Source organism: Vulpes lagopus, chromosome 14 (genome assembly GCF_018345385.1).
Source record: "Vulpes lagopus strain Blue_001 chromosome 14, ASM1834538v1, whole genome shotgun sequence".
NCBI classification, from domain to species: Eukaryota; Metazoa; Chordata; class Mammalia; order Carnivora; family Canidae; genus Vulpes; species Vulpes lagopus.
In genome coordinates this window covers 15,238,140-15,259,179 of record NC_054837.1, presented here as the reverse complement: position 1 = coordinate 15,259,179, position 21,040 = coordinate 15,238,140, and the positions used below count along the sequence as shown (strand labels likewise).

General features: G+C 42.7%; 1 protein-coding gene across 3 annotated transcripts in view; it reads right to left on the bottom strand.

The window, feature by feature from the left end:
• Nucleotides 1–21,040, bottom strand: part of TTC28 (tetratricopeptide repeat domain 28) — a 616,175-nt gene that overhangs the window by 104,351 nt on the left and 490,784 nt on the right. For all 3 annotated transcript variants that reach the window (XM_041728768.1, XM_041728769.1, XM_041728770.1), the window contains 2 exons: nt 5,418–6,759; nt 3,611–4,134 (listed from right to left, as the gene is read on the bottom strand). In XM_041728768.1, the coding sequence (XP_041584702.1) occupies nt 3,611–4,134; nt 5,418–6,759 (1,866 nt within the window). The remainder of the gene's footprint in view (nt 1–3,610; nt 4,135–5,417; nt 6,760–21,040) is intronic.

The following is a 21,040-nucleotide window of genomic DNA, read 5'->3' as shown; positions in this document are numbered from 1 at the left end:
AGGACATTCCAAGATGCCCCAGCAAGAGCTCAGGTGATGGCTACTAGCAGGAAACAGGTTTGCAGGGCAGGTAGAAACACTGAAATGAATGGAACCTAACCTGGCTGCCCTCCTAGATGTGAAACCCCTAGCTTTATGCACATGAAAACTCCTGGCCTATAAATTTACCTAACCTAATTCTCTGGTGGACAAAAGCTTTTCCTGACAGTTCCAGAGTCAAGTACAGAAGCCAAGCTAATACTCTTTCCCATCTTACATACATAGCATCCAATCAGTGTTTATGGGAGACACATCTGATGTTCTCCCGAAAGCAGAATGCTCACACCGTCTGACCCTGCCTTCTGTTACTGATGCCACTGATGCATTTCATGTCCAATCTGTTTTTCCTTTAAGGCTGAGACTTTGATATGCCTCAGCAGGGTTACAGAACAAGTACTATTATGAGTTGAAAGCCTTAAATGAGACTATCTTCATTCTGATGGCCTTCGGATAGACACCTGCAGCTTGGGTCACTTTCCTACAGCAAGCTTCTGGCTTCCAGGACACCAGCAACCTCCAGGGCTTTGTGAGAGCCAAATCTGAGGGCAACCATTTATTGTACTTTCCACTAAGCAGTTCTCAGCATCACTTTATCCTCATAAAGTACACAGTAGTTAGATTGTACAGAAAAGAGCATGAAGCTCTCACACTACATCTGCACACACAAAGGAAGGACTTCCTTTTTAACATCTAATTTAGAGTGGACAGGAGCCTGCCTCTGAGCATGCTGGGTTCTTGCAATTTGTGACTTCTGAAAAGGAACTGAATCCGTTGAGAGGATAATAAAAGTGATATTCAGGTTCACGCTCATAAAATACTATGCATTTCAAAACACACTTAACTCAGAAAATACCATTTCAAGTTTAAATCATGTCACTGGGTAATAAAAATAATACTTGCAAATTATTCATATTTTTAAATACCTCATAGAATAGGAACACAAATGGAAGAAGATGGTTCTTGGGTGACAACCAGGAGAATACTGGTTGTTTTAACCTTCAACATACTAACCATATTCATTCTTCAGTGCAGCTATCCCTGCTAGATTTTGGGTCTATGAGTTGGAAGTCAAAGTCATTGAGATAGCTGCCCTAGAAGGTAAGGTCTGTGTGAGCAGGGACTTTGTCCCCTATTGGATCCCCAGCATGTAGGATACACTCCAGCCCATAGTCAGTGGTTCAGCAACAAAGAGCTAAAAGTCACTGGCAGACACAGTATCTGTCCTGCTTGTTCCTATCTGCTTCTGCCTCTTAGGAATCTAACCCACCCACCCAGCATTCCTGAAGCCTGGTTTGCCAGGAACTAGTTGCACATAACTCCAGATAGATCACTAAACTGGTACAGACTTTTTCTTCATTTGCAAAAAGAGAAAAAGCTGGATGAGACCAATGGCTTTTACCAGAGCTGTCTATACAAATCACCTGGAGAGCTGATACAAATATCTCAGACCAGGCCCCATCTGTGAGGTTGTAGTGCACTGATGAAGGGTGATGCTGACTCATAGCCCACTCTGAAAGCCAAGAGAGAGAGAGAGAAGGCACCAAGGTGATTTCTGACTGAACTGTTCCCTCAGTGCAAGAGGCTACAGACCCAACTCAGAGTACTAGGAAAAGGCCTTCCAGGTGTCTGCATCCATAACGGTTCATGAGAAGAAGCATCTAATCGGGCCCATGAGGCACACCAGGCTCTCTAGTGGAGCACCTCCATGGAACAGACACCATGGAGATGCCACAATAAGAATTTAGATCTCTGCAAGACTTAAAATTATAAGAAACAATAAAAATGAAATTGAGAGTTTTCCATAAATATAGAATTATGTTACAATGTCTCAGGCAAAGCAGCTGCTTTATGGAAACAATATTTCAGGAAGTACAAAAGAACAGCTGAAAGGTTGTCATATGCTAGGTCTGAATTTAATAGTTTTCACAAATTCGACTGAAAATCGCCCCCAGTCTGTTGGAATTTTACCACAGACAAGTTTCAGGAAACCAAAAGCCAACTCTCATATTTAATGCATTGAGGCAGAGCTCCCATGGAGTGAGAGCCAAATAAGGTCTGGGAGGTGGCTCCTAGCCTCTCAGTAACCTCTCAGCCTGCAGGCCAGAGCAATCCCTGGTCTGTACAAAGGATGACAGCAAACCATCAGCTCCTGGCCCATTCTCCACTTTGCTTCCTGCTTCCCTCCCTCCTGACTTCCCAGCTGGGGCTCAGGAGTAATGGAGGATATATTACTGTTCCAACCCTGTTCTGTGCTTAGAAACAACTCTACACAGGGTCTTGTGTAGTTCCTGGGGTAGGAAAACTCAGGCTGGGCCCCACTTCACCAAGAAACGACCAGATGGACAGGACCAAGCTGCTGTACTCAGAGCCTCAGGTCATTTGGCTACAAACGGGAATAAAGATACACCTCTGAAGGTTACTGTGAGAATTAAATCTGATTAAATAAACTATATATGCAAAGACCCCTGGAAACTAGAAATGGGGGTTTTTGTTTGGAAATCAGTGACTATTTCCTTTTACTAGTGAGCCAAGAACATCATATCTGCTGTTCTTCCCTCCCAGGATGGGAGGATGCAATGTGCGCCTGTGAGGGGAAGCGCTTCCCAGAGTAGAAATATAAAGGGTTGGAGGATCAGCACGCTGCTGTGAGACTTGTGCTTCCTGAGGAAGGAAGCATCTAAGGGCTGGTTAAGGTAGCTGCATAGGACCTGACAGCATAGGACACCCGCGGGGTGGAGGGGAAGGGAGGGGAGGGAAAGAGGATGAAGGAGAGGCAGCAGTAGTCACATTAGGGTCTGCCTGGAACAAGACCGCCATAGCCCCAGCTCAAGCACTGGGGGCAGTTTGCACTGGGAAGGAAGCCTGGTCGACAACTTAAGCCACCTTCAAACTGGATTAAATCTCAGCTGCAACATCAAAATGGACTTCTTTACAGTTTTGTTAAGAGTTTAGACATTTTCAGGAAGGACAATGGGGCTTGGAAAAGATGGGTGTTTTGCTCTGATTCGGGTCCTGAAATTTTATGCGACTAAATCTTGCTTGATCCCTCTCATGTGAGAATGTATTCTGTCTGAAGGGCGAGGGCTCTGAAGAGCATGGAGGTTATCAGCAGCCTGGGCAGCTGGCGGCCAGCGTTCCACAACCTGGGTAGCACATTCTGGAGGAGGGAATGCCCTTGCACTGTTAAGAACACCCAATGGGGGATCCCTGGGTGGCTCAACAGTTTGGCACCTGCCTTTGACCCGGGGCGTGATCCTGGGGACCCGGGATTGAGTCCCACATTAGGCTCCCTGTGTGGAGCCTGCTTCTCCCTCTGTGTCTCTGCCTTTCTCTCTGTCTTTCATGAATAAATAAATAAAATCTTTAACAACAACAACAACAACAACAACAACAACAACAAAAAGAACACCCAATGGGGGACCATGGTTTTGGAGTTGAACTAATGATGTGGCCTCTGAGCTCCTCACTCCAAGCAGAGGTGGCCGCTCAAATTGTGCGTACTTCCTTCTGAGTAGACTCTGAACTCGATCTCAGAGTATATGGAGAGACCACCCCAGACCTTTTCACTTACCTTCCTGTAAATACATGACCGCCTGGGAATAGTTCTGCAAGGCATGATGGGTCCTTCCGAGGCTACTATACGACACTGTCTTGGCCACCAAGTCATTCATCTGTGCAGCGATGCTCAAGTGCTGTTCCTGATAGACTACAGCCCTCTCAAAGGTGCCCAGGGATTCATATGTCAGGCCCAAGTTCCCGTAGGCTCGCCCCTGGCATGAGGGGTTGTTGGTTTCCTCTGCTATCTGCAGATCAAGCTGGTGGTACTGCAGGGCTGTATCATATTCCCCCATCTGCTGGTAAACACCACCTAGGCCACAGGCCGCATCACTTTCCAGGGCTCGGTCTTTCATCTCTCTAGCAATGTTCAGCTGGCGTTCAAGGCAGGAAATGGCTTGTTCGTAATTCCCTAATTGGCTGTGTAGACTTCCTAGCTCTCCATAGGCCTGGGCTTTATTAAAGGCCTCCCCGAGCTCATGGGCGACCACAAGCCTCTTTTCAAAGCACACAAGGGCTTGCTGCAAGCTCCCCATTGCCCTGTGGGGATGTAGACAGAAAAGCAATGATATTATTTTGTGCAGGTGCAGACATGCTAAAGCCCCTGAGAAAATGAAAAGCATTTGTCACTGTCACTTACTATAGAAGCTCTTAACTCCTCTTCTAGCTAAAATCTATCATGTGCCCTTAGAGTGAGATGCAGGGGAATTTCATAATCTGGAAAGCAATTCAAAAGTCATCTCTTAGTGACCTTCCCAAGAGCTTGAGATTCAATGGGATATACACCCCAGAGGAAACATAAAATATATTAATAGGCACAATGATAGCAAGTGAACTGTTTGGTACTTTGGGCCTCCCAATTTCCACTACCGCTTATACTATGTTTTTGAAATCACTTTACAATGGCTATAAATCTTTCACCCTGAGCTTCTCAGAGCACTCTGTGGGTGATGATTTAGTTTGACCCTTGCCCTTCCTCCACTCCAGGAGCCCTAATCCCCTGCTGATCTGGAAGGGCTGTAAATTCTGCAGACACAGACACCTTCTTGGGTTCCCCATATACAGAAGGAAAGCATCACCTTGGCCAACAGTGTGTCTTTTTGTGCTGCTAAGAGATGACATGATAAGACTGGTAAGAGCATGGATTTGGATGGCAGACCAAGTCAGTTGGGTGGAGCATATGAGTCTCTTTCCCTGAGCCTCCATTTCTGGATGATAGTAAATCCTACATTCCGTAGCAGATCATAATTAGTGTAGAGTAATAAAGAATTGCCATAAATGTTAAGCAAGATATCTCTGCAAGGTGCCTAGCTTGATGATGATAGTATATATTAATTCACTCCTGCCATCTTCAGGTGGCTTTCCCTAAAAGCAACAAAATGGGAGTCCATATAATTGGTGGGCACAGGTGTTGCATTAATAAACACATTCATATAATGTGAGAGATATTCAGAAGACATCAGATGAACTGATGTATTTACCTTTCCCATTCCCATTATCCCTTTTATTCTGATCATTATGTTGCAGTCAAAAAACCACTGCATTTGGGGTCAGACAGCCCTGGGTTTGATTCTCAGCTGTCCTTAATCTTTTAATCTGTGTAATCTTGGACATTGACCTAACTCCTCTGGGCCTTAGTTTCTGCCTTCATAACATAAGGATAATTAATATCCCCACTAAATTCACAAAATCATTGGTGGAGCCAAATAAAATATGTATGAAAATGCTTTGTAGTTAACAACCTGCTGCGCAGATGTTGTCATCACTGCCACAAATGCTCTTTATGTATGTTATCAACCACATTTGTCCTCTGTCATTTTTACCTGTGTCCATTTCCTAGGCCCCGGTAAGCCTTGGCTTGGTCTTGCATGCGATTCAGACTCTGGGCAACAGATAAATACTGTTCATAATACTTAATAGCTTCCTCGTAGTCACCCAGAGCCTCGTAGCAATCTCCCAGATTGCCATAGGCCCGGCCCCTGTCGAGCACAGACTCATTTCCACTTAGCTGCTGTAGCATGGCCAACTGCTGCTCAAAGTAGCCAATGGCTTCTTCCATCACATTCATGTTCATCTTTGTGATTCCCATGTTGCCATAGACCTGGGCTTCCAGGCTAGGGTCCTTCAACTTTTGCCCCAGATCCAGCTGCTCTTCATAACACTTGAATGCCATTGTATATTTCCCAAGGGCCATGTAGACAGCAGCCAGATGCCCATGAGCTCTGCACTCCCCCGGCAAGTCACTCAGCTCCTGATATACCTCCAATTCCTGTGTGTGATAACCCAAGGCCTTGTCATATTTCTGGATCATCCGGTATGCTGTGCCCAGGGCTGCATATGCACTGGCTTCCAGTCTTCTGTCCTTTACATGGTGAGCTAAGCCCAGCTGCTGCTCATAGAATTTTATTGCACCATTTATATCTTTTTTACAGATGAATATATCACCCAGGTTCCCCAGGGCTCGAAATTTAGCCTGGGAATTATTCAGGGACTGAGCTAAGGACAATAGGTACTTTTGACACTCTTCAGCTTTGCTGAAATTCAACAGAGCCTTGAATGCTAGGCCCAAGTTGCAGTAAGCTTTCGCCTGGCTCAATTTGTCATGAAGGTCTTTGGCCAGTGCCAGATCCTGCTCATAGTATTTTACCGCCTCCTGGTAATTTCCAAGGCAGTAATGGGCATAGCCAAGATTGTGGCAGACCTTCCCTTCTCCTTCCATGTCTTGGAGGTCAGGAGCAAGCCGGAGGTACTGTTCATAATATGGAGCAGCCTGGACATACTCCCCCCGAGAGCAGTGGAAGTTACCCAGGTTGCTGAGGGCCCGGGCCTCACTCTGGATGTCACGAAGCTCCCGAGCAATGTTCAGGTGGTTCTGATAATGTTGCAGGGCCCGGTCATGGGCACCCAGGGCCTGGTAAGCCACAGCCAGATTGCCATGTGTGGATGCCTGTGAGGCACGGTCATTCACTTCCATGGAGATCTGCAGCTCTTGCCGGTGGTACTTGACAGCCTGGTCGAACATGCCCAGAGCGTTGTAAGCATTGCCCATGTTCCCATAAGCACGGCCCTGGGCAGCATAGTCACTCAGCTCCTGGGCGATACACAGGTGGGTCTTGTGGAGTTTCAGAGCAGTATCATAATCGCCTTTCATCTGGTGTATGATTCCTGAGAAAGAGAATAAAGGAACGAAAAAGATTAGAATAACTGATCAGCATTTTGGGGAAAAATGTAATTTGCAACTCAATTTATACTCAAATACAATCTAGATGAATTAGAGAATTTAAAAATAACAGAAAGTAGAATTAAATATTTATCAGCTCTCCAGAGGGATGATAGCTTTCTAAGCTTTGCAGAACAGAAGAAAAAAAAAAAACCCATACACAGATTTGATTACAAAATTAAGAAGTTTTATACTCAAATATATATCTAAAATTAAAAGGCAAACCCAATACTGGAAAATATGTGACATCTATATGACAAAATCTAATAGCTGTTGTGTATAAAGATTTCAAAGATTTCACTGGGGCGGGGGCACCTGGGTGGCTCAGTGGTTGAGCATCTGCCTTCAGCTCAGGTCATGATCCCAGGGTCCTGAGATCCAGTCCTGCATCGGGCTCCCCACAGGGAGCCTGCTTCTCCCTCTTCCTATATCTCTGCCTCTCTCTGTGTGTCTCTCATGAATAAATAAATAAAATCTTTAAAAAAATTTCACTTGGTCTGATTTTTAAAAAAATTAAAATCAAACCCCCAATTTACTGAAATAGGCAAAGAACAGTAAGCAGAAGCAGACAATTCACAGCCGAGAAATACAAAGAGTAATAACCACAGGGGAAAATGCTAATTTCTTTCAAGAAATGCAAAATAAAGCAACCCTGAAGTACCATTTTATTTCAACTAAACTAGCAAACAGAAGTTTAAACAGTACCCTATACTGATGAGGTTGCCCTGAAATTGGTAAACACATGAACTGCTGGACATAAACGGGAACTGCCTGCAGAGAAGCGGAATGGCAAGAACCACAAACACAGTCCTGCTCAGACCTGGCAATCCTACTCCTGGGAATATATTCTAAGGAAATCATCTGACAAATGCAAAAGCTATTCGCATGCCAATCTTCACTGCAGAATTACAGATTAGTGGGAAATCAGAAACATCTTAAATGGCAAACACTGGGGGACTGTATCAGTCCATTTTGGTATATCAGCTCAATAGAGGATTATGCAGTCATTAAAAGATAATTATGAAGTCTATGTAGAAAAATGGGGGGGGGAGGTTCTTACAATAATACGTGGAAAAAGCAGAAAAAACGCTGCATGCTCCCTGTGACAACAACTAGGAAAAGAAATGTGTGCACATGGACAAGACCTCAGGGGGGATTATGCAAAAATAGAAACTGTCACCTTGTGAGGCGATAGGATTTGATTGTGATTTTTTTTCTTCCAAAATTTCTTGTAATCCTGCTCTACAGCTTTCACAGTCAATAATAATAGTACTTTAGGGGCACCTGGGTGGCTCAGTTGATTAGGTGTCTGCCTTTGGCTTGGGTCATTATCCCGGGGTCCTGGGATCAAGCCCCACATCAGGCTCCTTGCTCAGTGGGAAGACTGCTTCTCCTGCTCCCCTTGTTTGGGTGCTCTCTCTTTCTAATAGATAAATAAAATCTTTTAAAAAATAATAGCACTTTAAACAACCCTCATAAACTATGCTCTAGCTGCTAAGCTATTGTTTTTACAAGCAGTTCAAAATGAGATCTATCATTGATATAAAAAATAGAAAGTGGTTCCAGGGCAGCCCAGGTGGCTCGGCGGTTTAGCGCCGCCATCAGCCCAGGGCGTGATCCTGGAGACCTGGGATCGAGTCCCGCATCGGGCTCCCTGCTTTGGGCCTGCTTATCCGTCTGCCTGTCTCTGCCTCTCTCTCTCTCTCTCGAATAAATAAAACAAAATCTTTAAAAAAAATAAAAGAAAGTGGTTCCAAAGTAAGGATAGCATCAAAGTAACTTGGGAGGCACCTTTAAGGAGAGCCTGGTTCATCCTGGGCAAGGGCGTGGGGCGGGGGCGGGGGAGATGGAAAAGATGGACAGAATTTAGTATGCAAACAGGTTCCTCCTTGCGCTTGGATTTGAACATACTTTTCCATGAACCAATGCGTGAGCTTTGTAGTGGCAACCAGAACCTGCAGAAGTACAAAAATGCAAAAACACCAAGCTGGGTTCTTGTAACAAGTCTGAACGAAAAATAAACATGCTGAGAAAGAAAGCTGTCAAAATCCAGGCCCCACAATTCACTTATCTGTGACACCTTCCCTCCCATGTTGCCCCAGGATTTACTGTGTGCTAAGCCTCATGGTGGGCAGCAGTAACAGAGAAACAAAATACAAGTCTGCCCTCAGAGAGTGTGCAGGGTCATAAGGGAGAGACTGTCAAGAAACGAATAATGTCAGCCCACATGATAAACGCTCAAGCGAGGGGGGCAGAATGGGAGCATGTATGTCACAGCTGCTCTTCTGTCCCCATGTCCTCCCCTGCCTGGGATGGGGTTAGCCCTGTCACAGGAGTTGCATTTACCTCTGGGCCCAGCCAGCTTTTTGATGTTAACTCAACTCAGGGTACTGGATAAATCATTTAGACTCTCTGAGTTTTTCATAGTTCATCTATAAAGTCAGGAAAAGAATAATCCCAATGCCAATCTTAGAGGGCAGGAGTGAGGATCAAACGAAATCAGGTATGTGCAAGTGCACTGTAAATTGTAGACAAATTCAAATGTTAGTCACTGCAATTACTATATGTTTGTAAAACAGGGAATTCTCAAGGTGATAGAGATTAAACAAACTCTCATAACTATTCTGGATATTTTCTTATAGGAGTAAGGTATCTCATAATTTAAAAATAACTAATAAATCATGGTCCTCTATGCAATAGAATAACATAGTGTCATTAAAAATGGTGAAGTAGGAAAGAAAAGAAAAACCATTTGAGTTTGCCCAAGAACGGATGATTTAATTAAAAAACCCAGTGAAGTGGAAGATTATATATTGACATGGAAAAAAATTAAAATATATTAGGGAATATATGGTCACAAAACAGTACATTGTAATAAAAAACAATGGGTGTATATACACGTGTGTTTACATTTATATGTCTATATACAGCAACGAATTTCATTAACAGTAGTAATCTTTGGGTGGTGGAACTATAGTTTTTTTCATTTTGCTTTTCTGTATTTTAAGTAGGGTTTTTTTCTAAAATGAATGCATTTGGTTTAAAAATTACTGAAAGTATTTTTAAAACGCTGATCCAACAAGCAAAATAATATTCCTAGGGACTTAAAAAAAAAATATTCCTAGGGATTGGGTCCAGTCACTTCCCTGGGTTGGAGATGTCACCAGTATCCTTACTGGAAGGATCGGGTTTTTCAGAACCTGTCTCAGGGTTAGAAATTACGCTATCCAAGAGGCAATATCTTAGCATCACCTAGAACCCCATTAATGGTGAAAAATTATTAGTGACAAACATTTCAGTTCTAAAGACCTGAATTTGGCCTGTATCCCTAAACTCCTTTTATGTAAAGACAAAATTTTTAGACTTCAAATTTCCAGGAATCCTTCAAGGAAATGAATCACTTGCTCCCTCTGTCCTCACTTTCTGTGTTTCTAAAATGAAAGGGAAAATATCTTCCCAGACAAGGGTCCGAAGTTAGGAACAGAGCCAGAGCTTGAGGGGGCGGTAGGAGCAGCAGGAGAGCTCAAATCTCCCTCTGAGCACATTCTCCCACAGCAATACCTTCGCATTGATTTTTTTTCCCCTCACAGCTTTTAGATTTCTTTGCAATGTTTTTTTTTTTCTTTTAAGTCAATATGATCATTAATTGGTTTCCAAGATTATGTTAAGAAGAAAAAAGCAGTGTGAGACCTTCAGAGAAGGTAATGGAGGAAGCTCAGGTGTTTTCATACTCCCTTCCACTGAGGACACAAGTCTCTCTTGCTACACCCCACCCTCCCTACTTGTACACAATCCTACAGGAAACTGGCTAAGTATCTGGAAGGCTTACTATCACAGAAAAGGCACAGAACTTTAAGACAGCAGTTCCATTTTACAAGCCTGGCTCTCACCTCGTTCAGCTGGGTACTTTAGAGATAGTCACTTTATATTTCTGTGTCTTTTTTCCTTCTCTCCTTTTAGAGATAAAGAGAGAGTCACTTTATGTCTCTGAGCCTTTCTTTCTTTTCTTTTCTTTATATATATATATATATATATATATATATATATATATATAGAGAGAGAGAGAGAGAGAGAGAGAGAGAGCGCAAGCATGTGCACACATGTGAGCAGGGGGGTGGAGAGAGGGGCAGAGGGAGAGAGAGAATCTGAAGCAGACTCCATGTCCAGTGCAGAGCTGGATGCAGGAGTCAACCTCACGACCTTGAGATACTGACTGAGCCACCCAGGTGCCCCTACTTTTCTTTTCTACCTGAAAACTTTTTGGTGTTTTTCTTTTCTTATTAAGGTCAGTTTATATCCTCTCAAAGAAACGGTATGAGAAACATAATGGTGTCTATCAATAAGCACTGCTATCTGAACATGGTATGAGCAGCATTTAGAGAGTGACAGAAAGGAAAAGGAATTCCATGTTTCCTCTCATGGCCTCAAGAGTCTGGCCTAGTTAATAGGGAGCAGTTGGGATGATAATAGCTACCCAGGGTTCAATGAGTTGTGAAAGAAACTGCCTGCTGGTGATAGCAAAATGATCTGACCCCCAGCCAGCTTGCCCGTGCACTCCCCTTCCGCCTCCCCTTCTTCCGCATCTGACACTTCCAAGGCTCTAAAAAGAATCAGGAAGATTTTCAAAAACAAAGACTTCCGGACACAGGCAAGGGTAGGAGGCAATGGGCCTGGCTGAGATGGGGATTTTTCATCCACCTCGTGTCTCTACTGTCCCAGCCTCTGCCAGCCTGGAGAGTTCTGAACAGAACATTACACACTCTTGGCAGCCGTTCTCTTTGTTGAAGCAACATAAAAGCGGCCCTGAGAACTGCCAGCAGAGTGATTGCACATGCTGAGGAGATAATCTGCAGATCCTCCTTCCCTTTCGAGACCACAGCTTGATTTTCCAGGGCCGTCACTCAGATGAAGACTTACAGAGAGCCTGTCAGCAGGGGTGTGCTAGGTGACAACATGCTGCAGGGAGGGGGATTAAATGAAGATTAGTGGGGCAGAAGATCCTCACAAAGCCGAGTTCCCACAAGGGTGTGTGGAGAAAGGACACATGGATATGGATTTATACATCACCACGGTGGGCCTCCACCTTGGTGACAGGAATGGTCACTGCCTGGGAATACTAATACCTATTTTAAACATTGTCATGAGGGCCCTATTTTAAACACTGTTGTGAGGGATCATGCTTATGAGGAACCAGAACAAGTGCCTGGGACATAGTAAATGCTCACTCAGTTTGCTTTTTATTATTAACCATTACCAGCAAAGACCAAGGGAGGTGTGAACAGGATGCACCAAGCAGAATTTCTACTGAAAACAGAACATTTAGCATTTCAGCAGTGACTCTTGGCTGCCTTTTCTCTTGAGAATTCTCTGAAAGTAGGGCCTCAGTGTACCTCCACAAACAGTGGAAGCACTCTTCTCATTTACTAAAAATATTATTGCTCTAATTATTAATAGTACACAATCAAAATGGGGCTTTAAGAGCTCATCTGTTCTTTCCCACTGCTTTCTAACAGGTTGGCTTCTAACCTGGCCTTGCAAAAGCCCCAGCTATTCTCAGCAGATATGAGCTGTGAGAGCTGGAAGAGGCCCTCCTACAGGTTCACTTTATAAATGATGTGGCCCAGGCTCAGTGAGAGGAAGTGAGGTTGTGGCAGAGCTGAAGGAGGCACTCTTGACCTACATGTCCTCAGCTGTACCAGCCCATCTACTTTCAAGATAAGTAGGAGGCATAAAGGAACTGTTAATATTAGTCTCCTAGATATGACATGGTACAGAAGCTTTGCTAAAAGTTCTCATCTGTTAGAAATACATCCAGAAGTATTTACAGATGAAACAACATGGTGTCTATGGTTTGTTTTAAAAAACACTCTAGCAGGGGGGAAAAGTTAGCATGTGTGTGTGTGTGTGCATGGGAGTGTATATGAAAATAGATGAAACAAGACTAGGAAAGTTGTTTTTTAGCAAAATTTGGTGACTGGGTTATGAGTACATGGGGGTTCATTATACTCTTCCTTCTGCATACGTGTGTGTGTGAAACATTCCATAAAAGAAAATTAAATCAAATTATCAAGATATGCCGAGAGATCTGTATGGCATATTTTTCTGTAGTTCCTTTTGGATCAGGAAACTTCCTCATAGCTAAGTCCTGATGTGGATAATTTAAGTTCCTTTTTCTGTCTTTGGGACCTCAGGAGGGTAAAAAAAAAAAAAAAATCAGCTGGTCACCAGCATGTACAGGTATAGCAGCCTCCTTGTCCTTCTCAGGCTGAGAGGACTGAGAGAGCAACATAGTACCACATCCTATTGATTCAATTTATTTATAGTCACAATATTTAATTTTACCTTTAATTTCAAAGGCTCTTAAAGAATAGGATGGTATTTTGTCTATTAAACAGGCAGGATGGGAGGCATGGTGAGAAGAGCTGAAAAACAGGCTCCACAGAAACAGCACTATGTATTTCAGCTGCTCCTTCCAATATCCTCCTCCTCATCAGGAGGAGTGGTCCCAGTTTTCTTGGGGTCACCCATTATTCCAGCTCTTCAAGTTCCCCAGATCCTTTCCCTCTCAAGTTGCCACGTAGAGTTTTTCCACATTGTACCTAAAATATCCCAAGGCATGGAGCAGGGACAAGGGGCCAGACCTGCTTAGTAAACAGATGGCTGACATCAAAGGCATGAGAGCAAAGTGCTCTGTGTTAGAAATGCAACCAACTGGATGTTTTACCTCATTTTCAGGTCACTATTTGTGAGCCTGAAGACAAGCTCATTAGTTTTGCAAGTGGAGGACAGCAAAGGTACACAAATTTTTAAATGCAGATAATTCCAAAATTACTTACCATGTGATTTCAGCTACAAGCATCTTTGTAGTAGGTAAGTTTTTCCTGAAAACCTGTGCCTGGCCCCATACTTGATCATCTCATGAACACTTCAAACAATCCTGTGAGATCACTACTGTAGTCTCAGAGACCCAGAAGGTTCAAGAAGCTACTCAGGTCCATACAGCTCCAAGTGGTAGAACTGATTCCAGACCCTAGGTTCTTCTGACTCAGGAGTCCATGCTCTTTCACCTGCTCCCCTTCTGGAATGAAGCTGGAATGCCTTCAGTAAAAGGTGGTAATGATTTTGGACCCACCTTTTCTATATTAAATGTTAGCATAGTGTTGTGGCAAACCAATCTTGTGGCAGCTATATAAGAACAGATTGCTGGCCCGGCTAAATTTTTATCTAGGGCAGAGAAGTATACATTAGAGATCAGGAAATCCTAAGAGATGTAAGAATGCAGAAGGAGGAGGCAGATGCAATCATTCGTGTGGGCATCACCTCTGGAGAACTCTTGGGCCATCACGTGTCTCTTCTGCCTTCATTTATCTTAATTACATCTGTCTACTTTTTCTACCCAACCCACCAGGCTCTTCCTGTTCATCCAAAGGGTAAGTGAAGTTAAGGGCCTATTATCTCCTTTTGCTTCAACAGCAATTTGAGATGTCTTCCGTGACATTGAGAGTTCAGTGGCACTTCTGTCCCAGATACCAACTGCCCTCCCCTTCTGTTTCAGTCCTGAGGAGCCCACTATATGAAGGTTGAGGAAATCTCTGTATATGCCACCTCTGCCTCCCACAGACAGACTTCACTGGAAACTACCTGTCTTTTCCTTCTCCTCACTTTATTTATGTATAATTGACAAAATTGTATATATTTAAGGTATATAATGTGATGCTCTGATATACTATTCATTGTGAAATCATTATCACAATCAAGTTGATTAATACATCCATCACTTAAGATCTATTCTGTTAGCAAATTTCAAGTATACAATAGCCACCATGCTGTGTATTAGAACCTTATAACTTCTTCCTCTTCTAACCAAACTTAGAGGAAATAGAATGAAGCTCAAAGAGAAGCAGAGAGGCCCTATCTGCTCAATCCCTGGCTCTCAAGGCTCTCCTGAGGCTGAACAGGGGCACAGCTGGTTCCTCTGTAGCCTGCTCTTGCCACCCTCCCAAAGGTGTAGACTGAATGACGGTGTCAAGAAGCCAGCCTGGAGCTCCCTGGAGCTTTCATACATGGCCCTACTTCCTCCTTACCTCAGAAAGTTAAAAACCAAGACTGCAGGTGAATAGCTCAGGAATTCCTGGGGCCTGTTCGGCTGTAAATCCTGAGGCAGTGGGGAAGATTAATTGTGCCGTGAAGTAGGGGAAGTAATAATTAAACCTATTAAAAAGGAGGTGGCTGGAGAGGGGTGCTCCGGAGATGGATGATGAGGTAGGAAGTGCTAGGCACAATCATCCCTAACGGCTGTGGCCAGGCCACTGTGAGAGAACTTGGTGGGAAGCCCAGAGCAGAGTGAAAAATACCCTGGGCCTGCCTGGCCAAGCCCTGCCATTAGTCACTGTTTGGAGAAGGCAAAGTGTGGCTGGTTTTCATTCTGGATCACAATAAGAGGAGGGAGGCACCCTCATAAGTTAACAATGCAGAGAACATTACAGGGAGTTAGTTTCAATACAAAACAAACATTTCTTTTGTTTCAAGGTCGGGGGTTGAATCACTGAAATGCAGAGATAAACTGCTTCTGCTTTCTTCCTCAAGCTGAGCCTCTAAAAACTGGACCAGTCCCACCTCTCTGGAACACCTTCTGAGTCCCTCTGGCCAGCAAAGTAAAGTGTGGACCAATTAAAATGGCATTTATAAACTTTGCAGATCCAGTGCCAAACCAGCCATTCCTGCACTGTGCTCCCTTATGCTATGCCAGCCAAGCAGGAGCCCCACTGGTCCTTCTGCTCAGTCCCACCCTGCCTTGTATGCCTAACTTTCTCACCCTATTTGCTTAGTTTGGACTGCTTTTCTCCCCCATCTGTGGTAGACTTTACTAATGTTCCCTACTCTGGTTCTCTTCTACATCCAGATGTCTACTTCGTGCTCAACAGAAGTTAGGTGTGGCCAAGTGACTCGTTTTGCCCAATGGAATGTGAGGAGCAGTGTGATGTTTTCCTTCCAGACAGAAGCATGTAAGAGCTGGAGTACAATAGTCCATGCTCTCTCTTCCTCTGCCTGATTGACTGTAGGAGCTACGTGTTCCAGATAGTGCTGCTACAGGAAGACGGAGCCCTGGGGTGCCTGGATTAGTGAGGTGTCTTAAGTGTTATGTGAACCTGTGGGTATGAATATAATATTCAATTGCTTTGGACCACTAAGATGGGCTGTTGTTATTGCGCCAGCCCCTAGCACATCCTCATGGACATACCATCCAATATCAATGCTCCGCACCCTCATCATAACCTATAATTTTAAATTGTCCTAACAAAGTCTGTCAGAAGAGAGAGTCTGAGGCGCTTCTGAGTCATCCACACCTCTGGATATCCTGAATTCTGGCCCTGAATCAAATGAAACTGCTAGAAGCTATAAACTTGAAACAAAACAAAACAAAAAACTTGAACCCATCATCCTGACCAGGCTTCAGTGAACTAAGGTTTAATCTTATTGCCCTTGGGTTAGTTGATTTTTTTATTCAAGTTTGTTATTAGAAAAAGCACATTGAAATCTATTATACTCTTTGCTGCTAAAATTTTACACTATAAATTTTGTTACCATAATTCCATATATAAAATGTCTCTTGAGAAATTTCTTTTAGAATTCAGCTTTCCTTCCCCTAAGGAATTCTATGTTCTCACCTTTTGGGTAATAAGAATTATGTATTTCTTTTTTCGTTTTGGCCACAAGGAAGCTCTCACTTAAATATGAAACTCTAATATAACAACCATGTTAGCCTCTATGGGCTATATGTTTGGACTCTTTTCCCTGATCTTGGTTTCCTACTTTTATTTGTATTTCCCTGATCTTAGTTTTATATTTCTATAGTATCATCATTTGATATAATAAGTTAAGTAAAATCCTTTATGGGATGAAACAAGTTATAGATAAGCAAGCAAGCAAAAATGTTTGCTCAAAAATGTCAGCTGTTGCATGCTCAGCTGACTGTGCCATGGTAACCTCCCCACCCACTTAGGCTGCCATTTCTCGACTTTGCTGTTGTTTGTTGTGGGCCTCATTCTACCAGTTTGCATAACCTAGAAGTGTCAGTTACTTGGGAGATAGTGATTTACAGTGGAAAGGCGCTATGACCAGAATTGGAATCTCCCTATTTCTGGCTCTACCACTTCACTGTCTCATTCCCTTAGGAAAGAACTACTTTTCCTGGCCTCTAGTCTTCACCTATCTCAGGTGACAATTATGAAGATCAGATAAAACTGAATGCCAAGGTATGATACTCCATTTTCTAGGGGTGGGATTATTCCATACTGCTGCAGTTATCATAGTCCTCGATATTATAAGTAACAAAATCTCAATATGCCACTCCCTCTAACATCATTTTACTATAGAGTGTAATTCATTCTAACTCTTAGATGCCATCATATTTCCAAAGTGAACTCAGTAACAGCTTATGCCATTCAAGGGGGATGCAAAATTATGGGCTCCGAGAATATTATAGCCAGCCTTTCACATGACATGAGAATGGGGCCCATTTCCTTAAGGGTCTCAGGGTGTGCCTGTAGGAGAGGAGACTCTCCCTCAAAGACATTTGAAAATGAAGTGGGACATTTTTGGGTCACAATATCTTGGAGCCCACACTAGGAGACTATGAGTGGGGCCAGGGGTATCAAACAGCCTGCATCATGTGGGAAAAGTCCTGCATAATGAAGAACTATCATACCCTCAAATGACAGGAGACCACACTGCGGTTTTTATTTTAAAAAAATAAAAAGTTATAAAATAAATAAACCCCAGAAGCACCTGGGTGGCTCAGTTGGTTAAGCATTTGTCTCTTGATCTCAGCTCAGGTCTTTTTTTTTTTTTTTTTAAAGATTTTATTTATTTATTCATGAGAGACACAGACTGAGACAGAGGCAGGGACACAGGCAGAGGGAGAAGCAGGCTCCATGCAGGGAGCCTGACATGGGACTTGATCCTGGGACTCCAGGATCATGCCCTGGGCAGAAGGCGGGCACCCAACCAATGAGCCACCCAGACGTCCCATCAGCTCAGGTCTTAATCTTAGGGTCTTGAGTTCAAACCCTGCATTGGCAGGCCTGCATGGAACCTACTTAAAAATAATTAATTAATTAAAAAACTAAAAGACACCTATATATGAGCTTCCTCCTAATTTCATTATGATAATTAATAAGGGAGAAGAGAGCCCTTATTAAATAATAAAAATAGTAACAGCACTTAATACACAATAATGCACAAAATTCTCCTTTGTGAGCTCATTTAATACCTGACACCAAGGACCAACCATGTAACTCCCAAACATGCAATTCCAGCTCAGAATTCTCTTTTAAACATTAGTCTCTTAAATCTAACTGCTTACTGGATATACCTCAGGTAACCTAAAACTCTGTTTCCAAAAATATTTGTTGAATTTTTGAGCAGAATTCAATAAAATGCTTCATGGCATTCGTGAGTTTTCAAAATCCTCAGGCCTCTATTAACTTATTTGACTGAAGGACAAAAAAGCAGGGTGGCTAGGTCTGCTTTTGAAGACATTCACAAAAGACACACTCTCACTAAGTTAACAGACCTAGGACCTAAACTCACCTGAGCCCAACGCCCATCAGCCCAGCACTTTTCCCTGGAATTACTTTGCCCCTCTGAGGGTCTGAGGCAGCAACTGCTGCAGAATTCAGCTGTGCCATCTGGGGTGAGGACAAAGCCCATCCCCCAGGGATGCATAATTCCATTGGCCCAGAGAGGATGAGAGGATGGCATGGTGTGCCCAGACCAACAGGGAGTCCTGGAAACAGACAGGGAAAGGGAGGAGCAGCAGAAGAGCTGGCCAAAAGAACAGCCCTTCAAAAATGATTTCACTTTGCAAATTCAATTGCAAAGACAGATGGATTTTCCAGCCAGGCTGGAGAGCAAATTATAAAATCTGCTTTCCCAAGGCAATCGGGTCTGAAAAGCTTCATTTTAAAAATTCACACTGGATAGGAAACTCAAACTCCATGATTGTGTGAAGTGTTCTAGCTAGATTAAGCATAATGCTATCAAAACAAGTGATTCATATATTCTGCTCATTTTTCTATTAGTACATGGGCTTTTGGTGAGGGCAATTTCAAAAACGTGGAAAAGAGCTAGATAGGATTAAAATTGTGATCCATTTACTGCTTTCAGTTTTTCTTCCCTTTCTGCTTAATTGAGAGGGATTTACTTAGGAAATTAGAGGCTCCTGAGGCTGGCTCACTCATGCATATCACAGAGATGATATTTAAACATGTCTTACTAGAAAGCTCTTGTGAACTGCTTTAAATCTGAAACCCCATTTACCTCCTTTATTTAAATTGTAGACTCACAGGAAAAGAACCTGTAGAAATCACTGAAACTCGGGCTTCCCAGAACATTTGTTAGTTCTTGACATATCTCCGCCCTGCTACATCAGGAAGGGGTGGGTCTCTGTCTGTCTATCTGGCCAGAGCAGTCAGCTGTCCATCTACACTTCTATCTCTGGCCAACCACTTCTTCCACATACATATAAATAAAAGAGCCACCCAATCTCTCCCCCTTCTGATTACATACAGGAACATTAATGCAGAATACTATTAGTGTCAAGATCCAGAGAAGACTGGGTTTTCTTTTTGTCCTTTTGGTGTGCATATTTTTACATTATTGAGATTCCATAATGATCAAAACTGAACATAATAATCTCAAAAATATTTTTTCAATTGTAAAAATAATACACGTTTTTAAAAAATGCTTCTGGACGACAGCAAAATTTGGCTCACCCAACACTCATTTTCAACTTCCTCCATTCTCCCTAGCTGCCTCTGGCTATGGGGCTGGAAAGCTAAATATTCATTTTCTGAATCTCCCTTGCAGTTAGGATTGGTCAAGTGACACTACTGTGGTCAGCAGACAAAAGTAGAAGCGTGCTGGTGTTTTAGAAAAAGCTTTTGCTTCTCTGAAATAAGTAAAAGGATACAGAAGCAACTGGCTTAGCATGCCCTGCTTCTGCTGATTTGAACAAGTCACGATGCCTGGAGCTACATGAGCCACCATGTGACCATGAGGACTAGAATAAAGGACTAGCATGAGTAAAGGCCAAAAGAATTAATTGCAGAGTAATAGGCTCTATCATCCTTCATCTCTGAACCAATGTCAGATACCTCACACTTACTGTGAGAAAAATGAGCCCCTACTTGTTTAAGTCATTTAAATCAGATTTCCTATTTCTTAGCCAAGGATTGCTATTACCATATCCAATGTAGAAAAATATGAAATACAGAAAAATTCTATCTTACTTTGTGACTGTCTGAAATAATCATTGCTAACACCCTCGTATAGTTCCTGACAATCTGTTTTTGTGTTGGTGTCGATTGTTTAGGTTATATTATTGAGATCATATTACATGTACTGATTTTTAAAGATAATTAAAACAAGACTAGATCTTTACAGGAAGATAATAATAAAAAGGATTTTGATGTCAGATATCTACTGTTAGATCTTCGTTTAAAATTAGGTCATTTAATATGGGTTTAAGGGGTGTAGACAATAATTTCTCAAGTTTCTTGGTAATGAAAATGCCCATTATGTTGCTCTCTAAGCTCTGCTTTATAGAATAAAAGAACATTTTCAGTTCAGTAACTATTCTGACAGTGTTTTCACAATGTAAAAGTAACTAAGCCATTCTTAGGAAGTGCTGAGCCAGAAGTACATCAGTGAAGGCTTTCAGGGGTATCACACTCGACAAGAGATTCTATTTGAGATCGGAGGTGAAGGATGTAGTAAGAGAAATGCATTTTCTGGTATTGGTCAAGAAGCCCAAGAACGGCAGTTGACAGAAACACAGCTGGTTCAAATTTCTCTTAGCAGTTGAGGCCACCTTCCAACATGCCAACCAATTGAAATGTGGGAGTGAGATGAGAAAAAGAAGACCCTCAAGCCATATGCTAATACCTTCTAGTTCTTGTCTTCATCTTTGTTCTTTTCCTCTATATTCCAGTAGAGTTTATTCTCCACATCACTGACTCGGTTACACTCAAGTCTACCTTTACTGCAGATTTGACTGTTAGGTTCCTTGCAACTCTTTCATCTATAATCCATCTTCCTTTCCATCTGACCCTTTCTCTTCCACATCAGCCTGCGTTCTCCTTATGATTTCCTACTCACTATTTTGTGTCTTTTTGGATCTATGAAGGATGCCAAACATGTATAAACTTTTATCTTAATACCTAC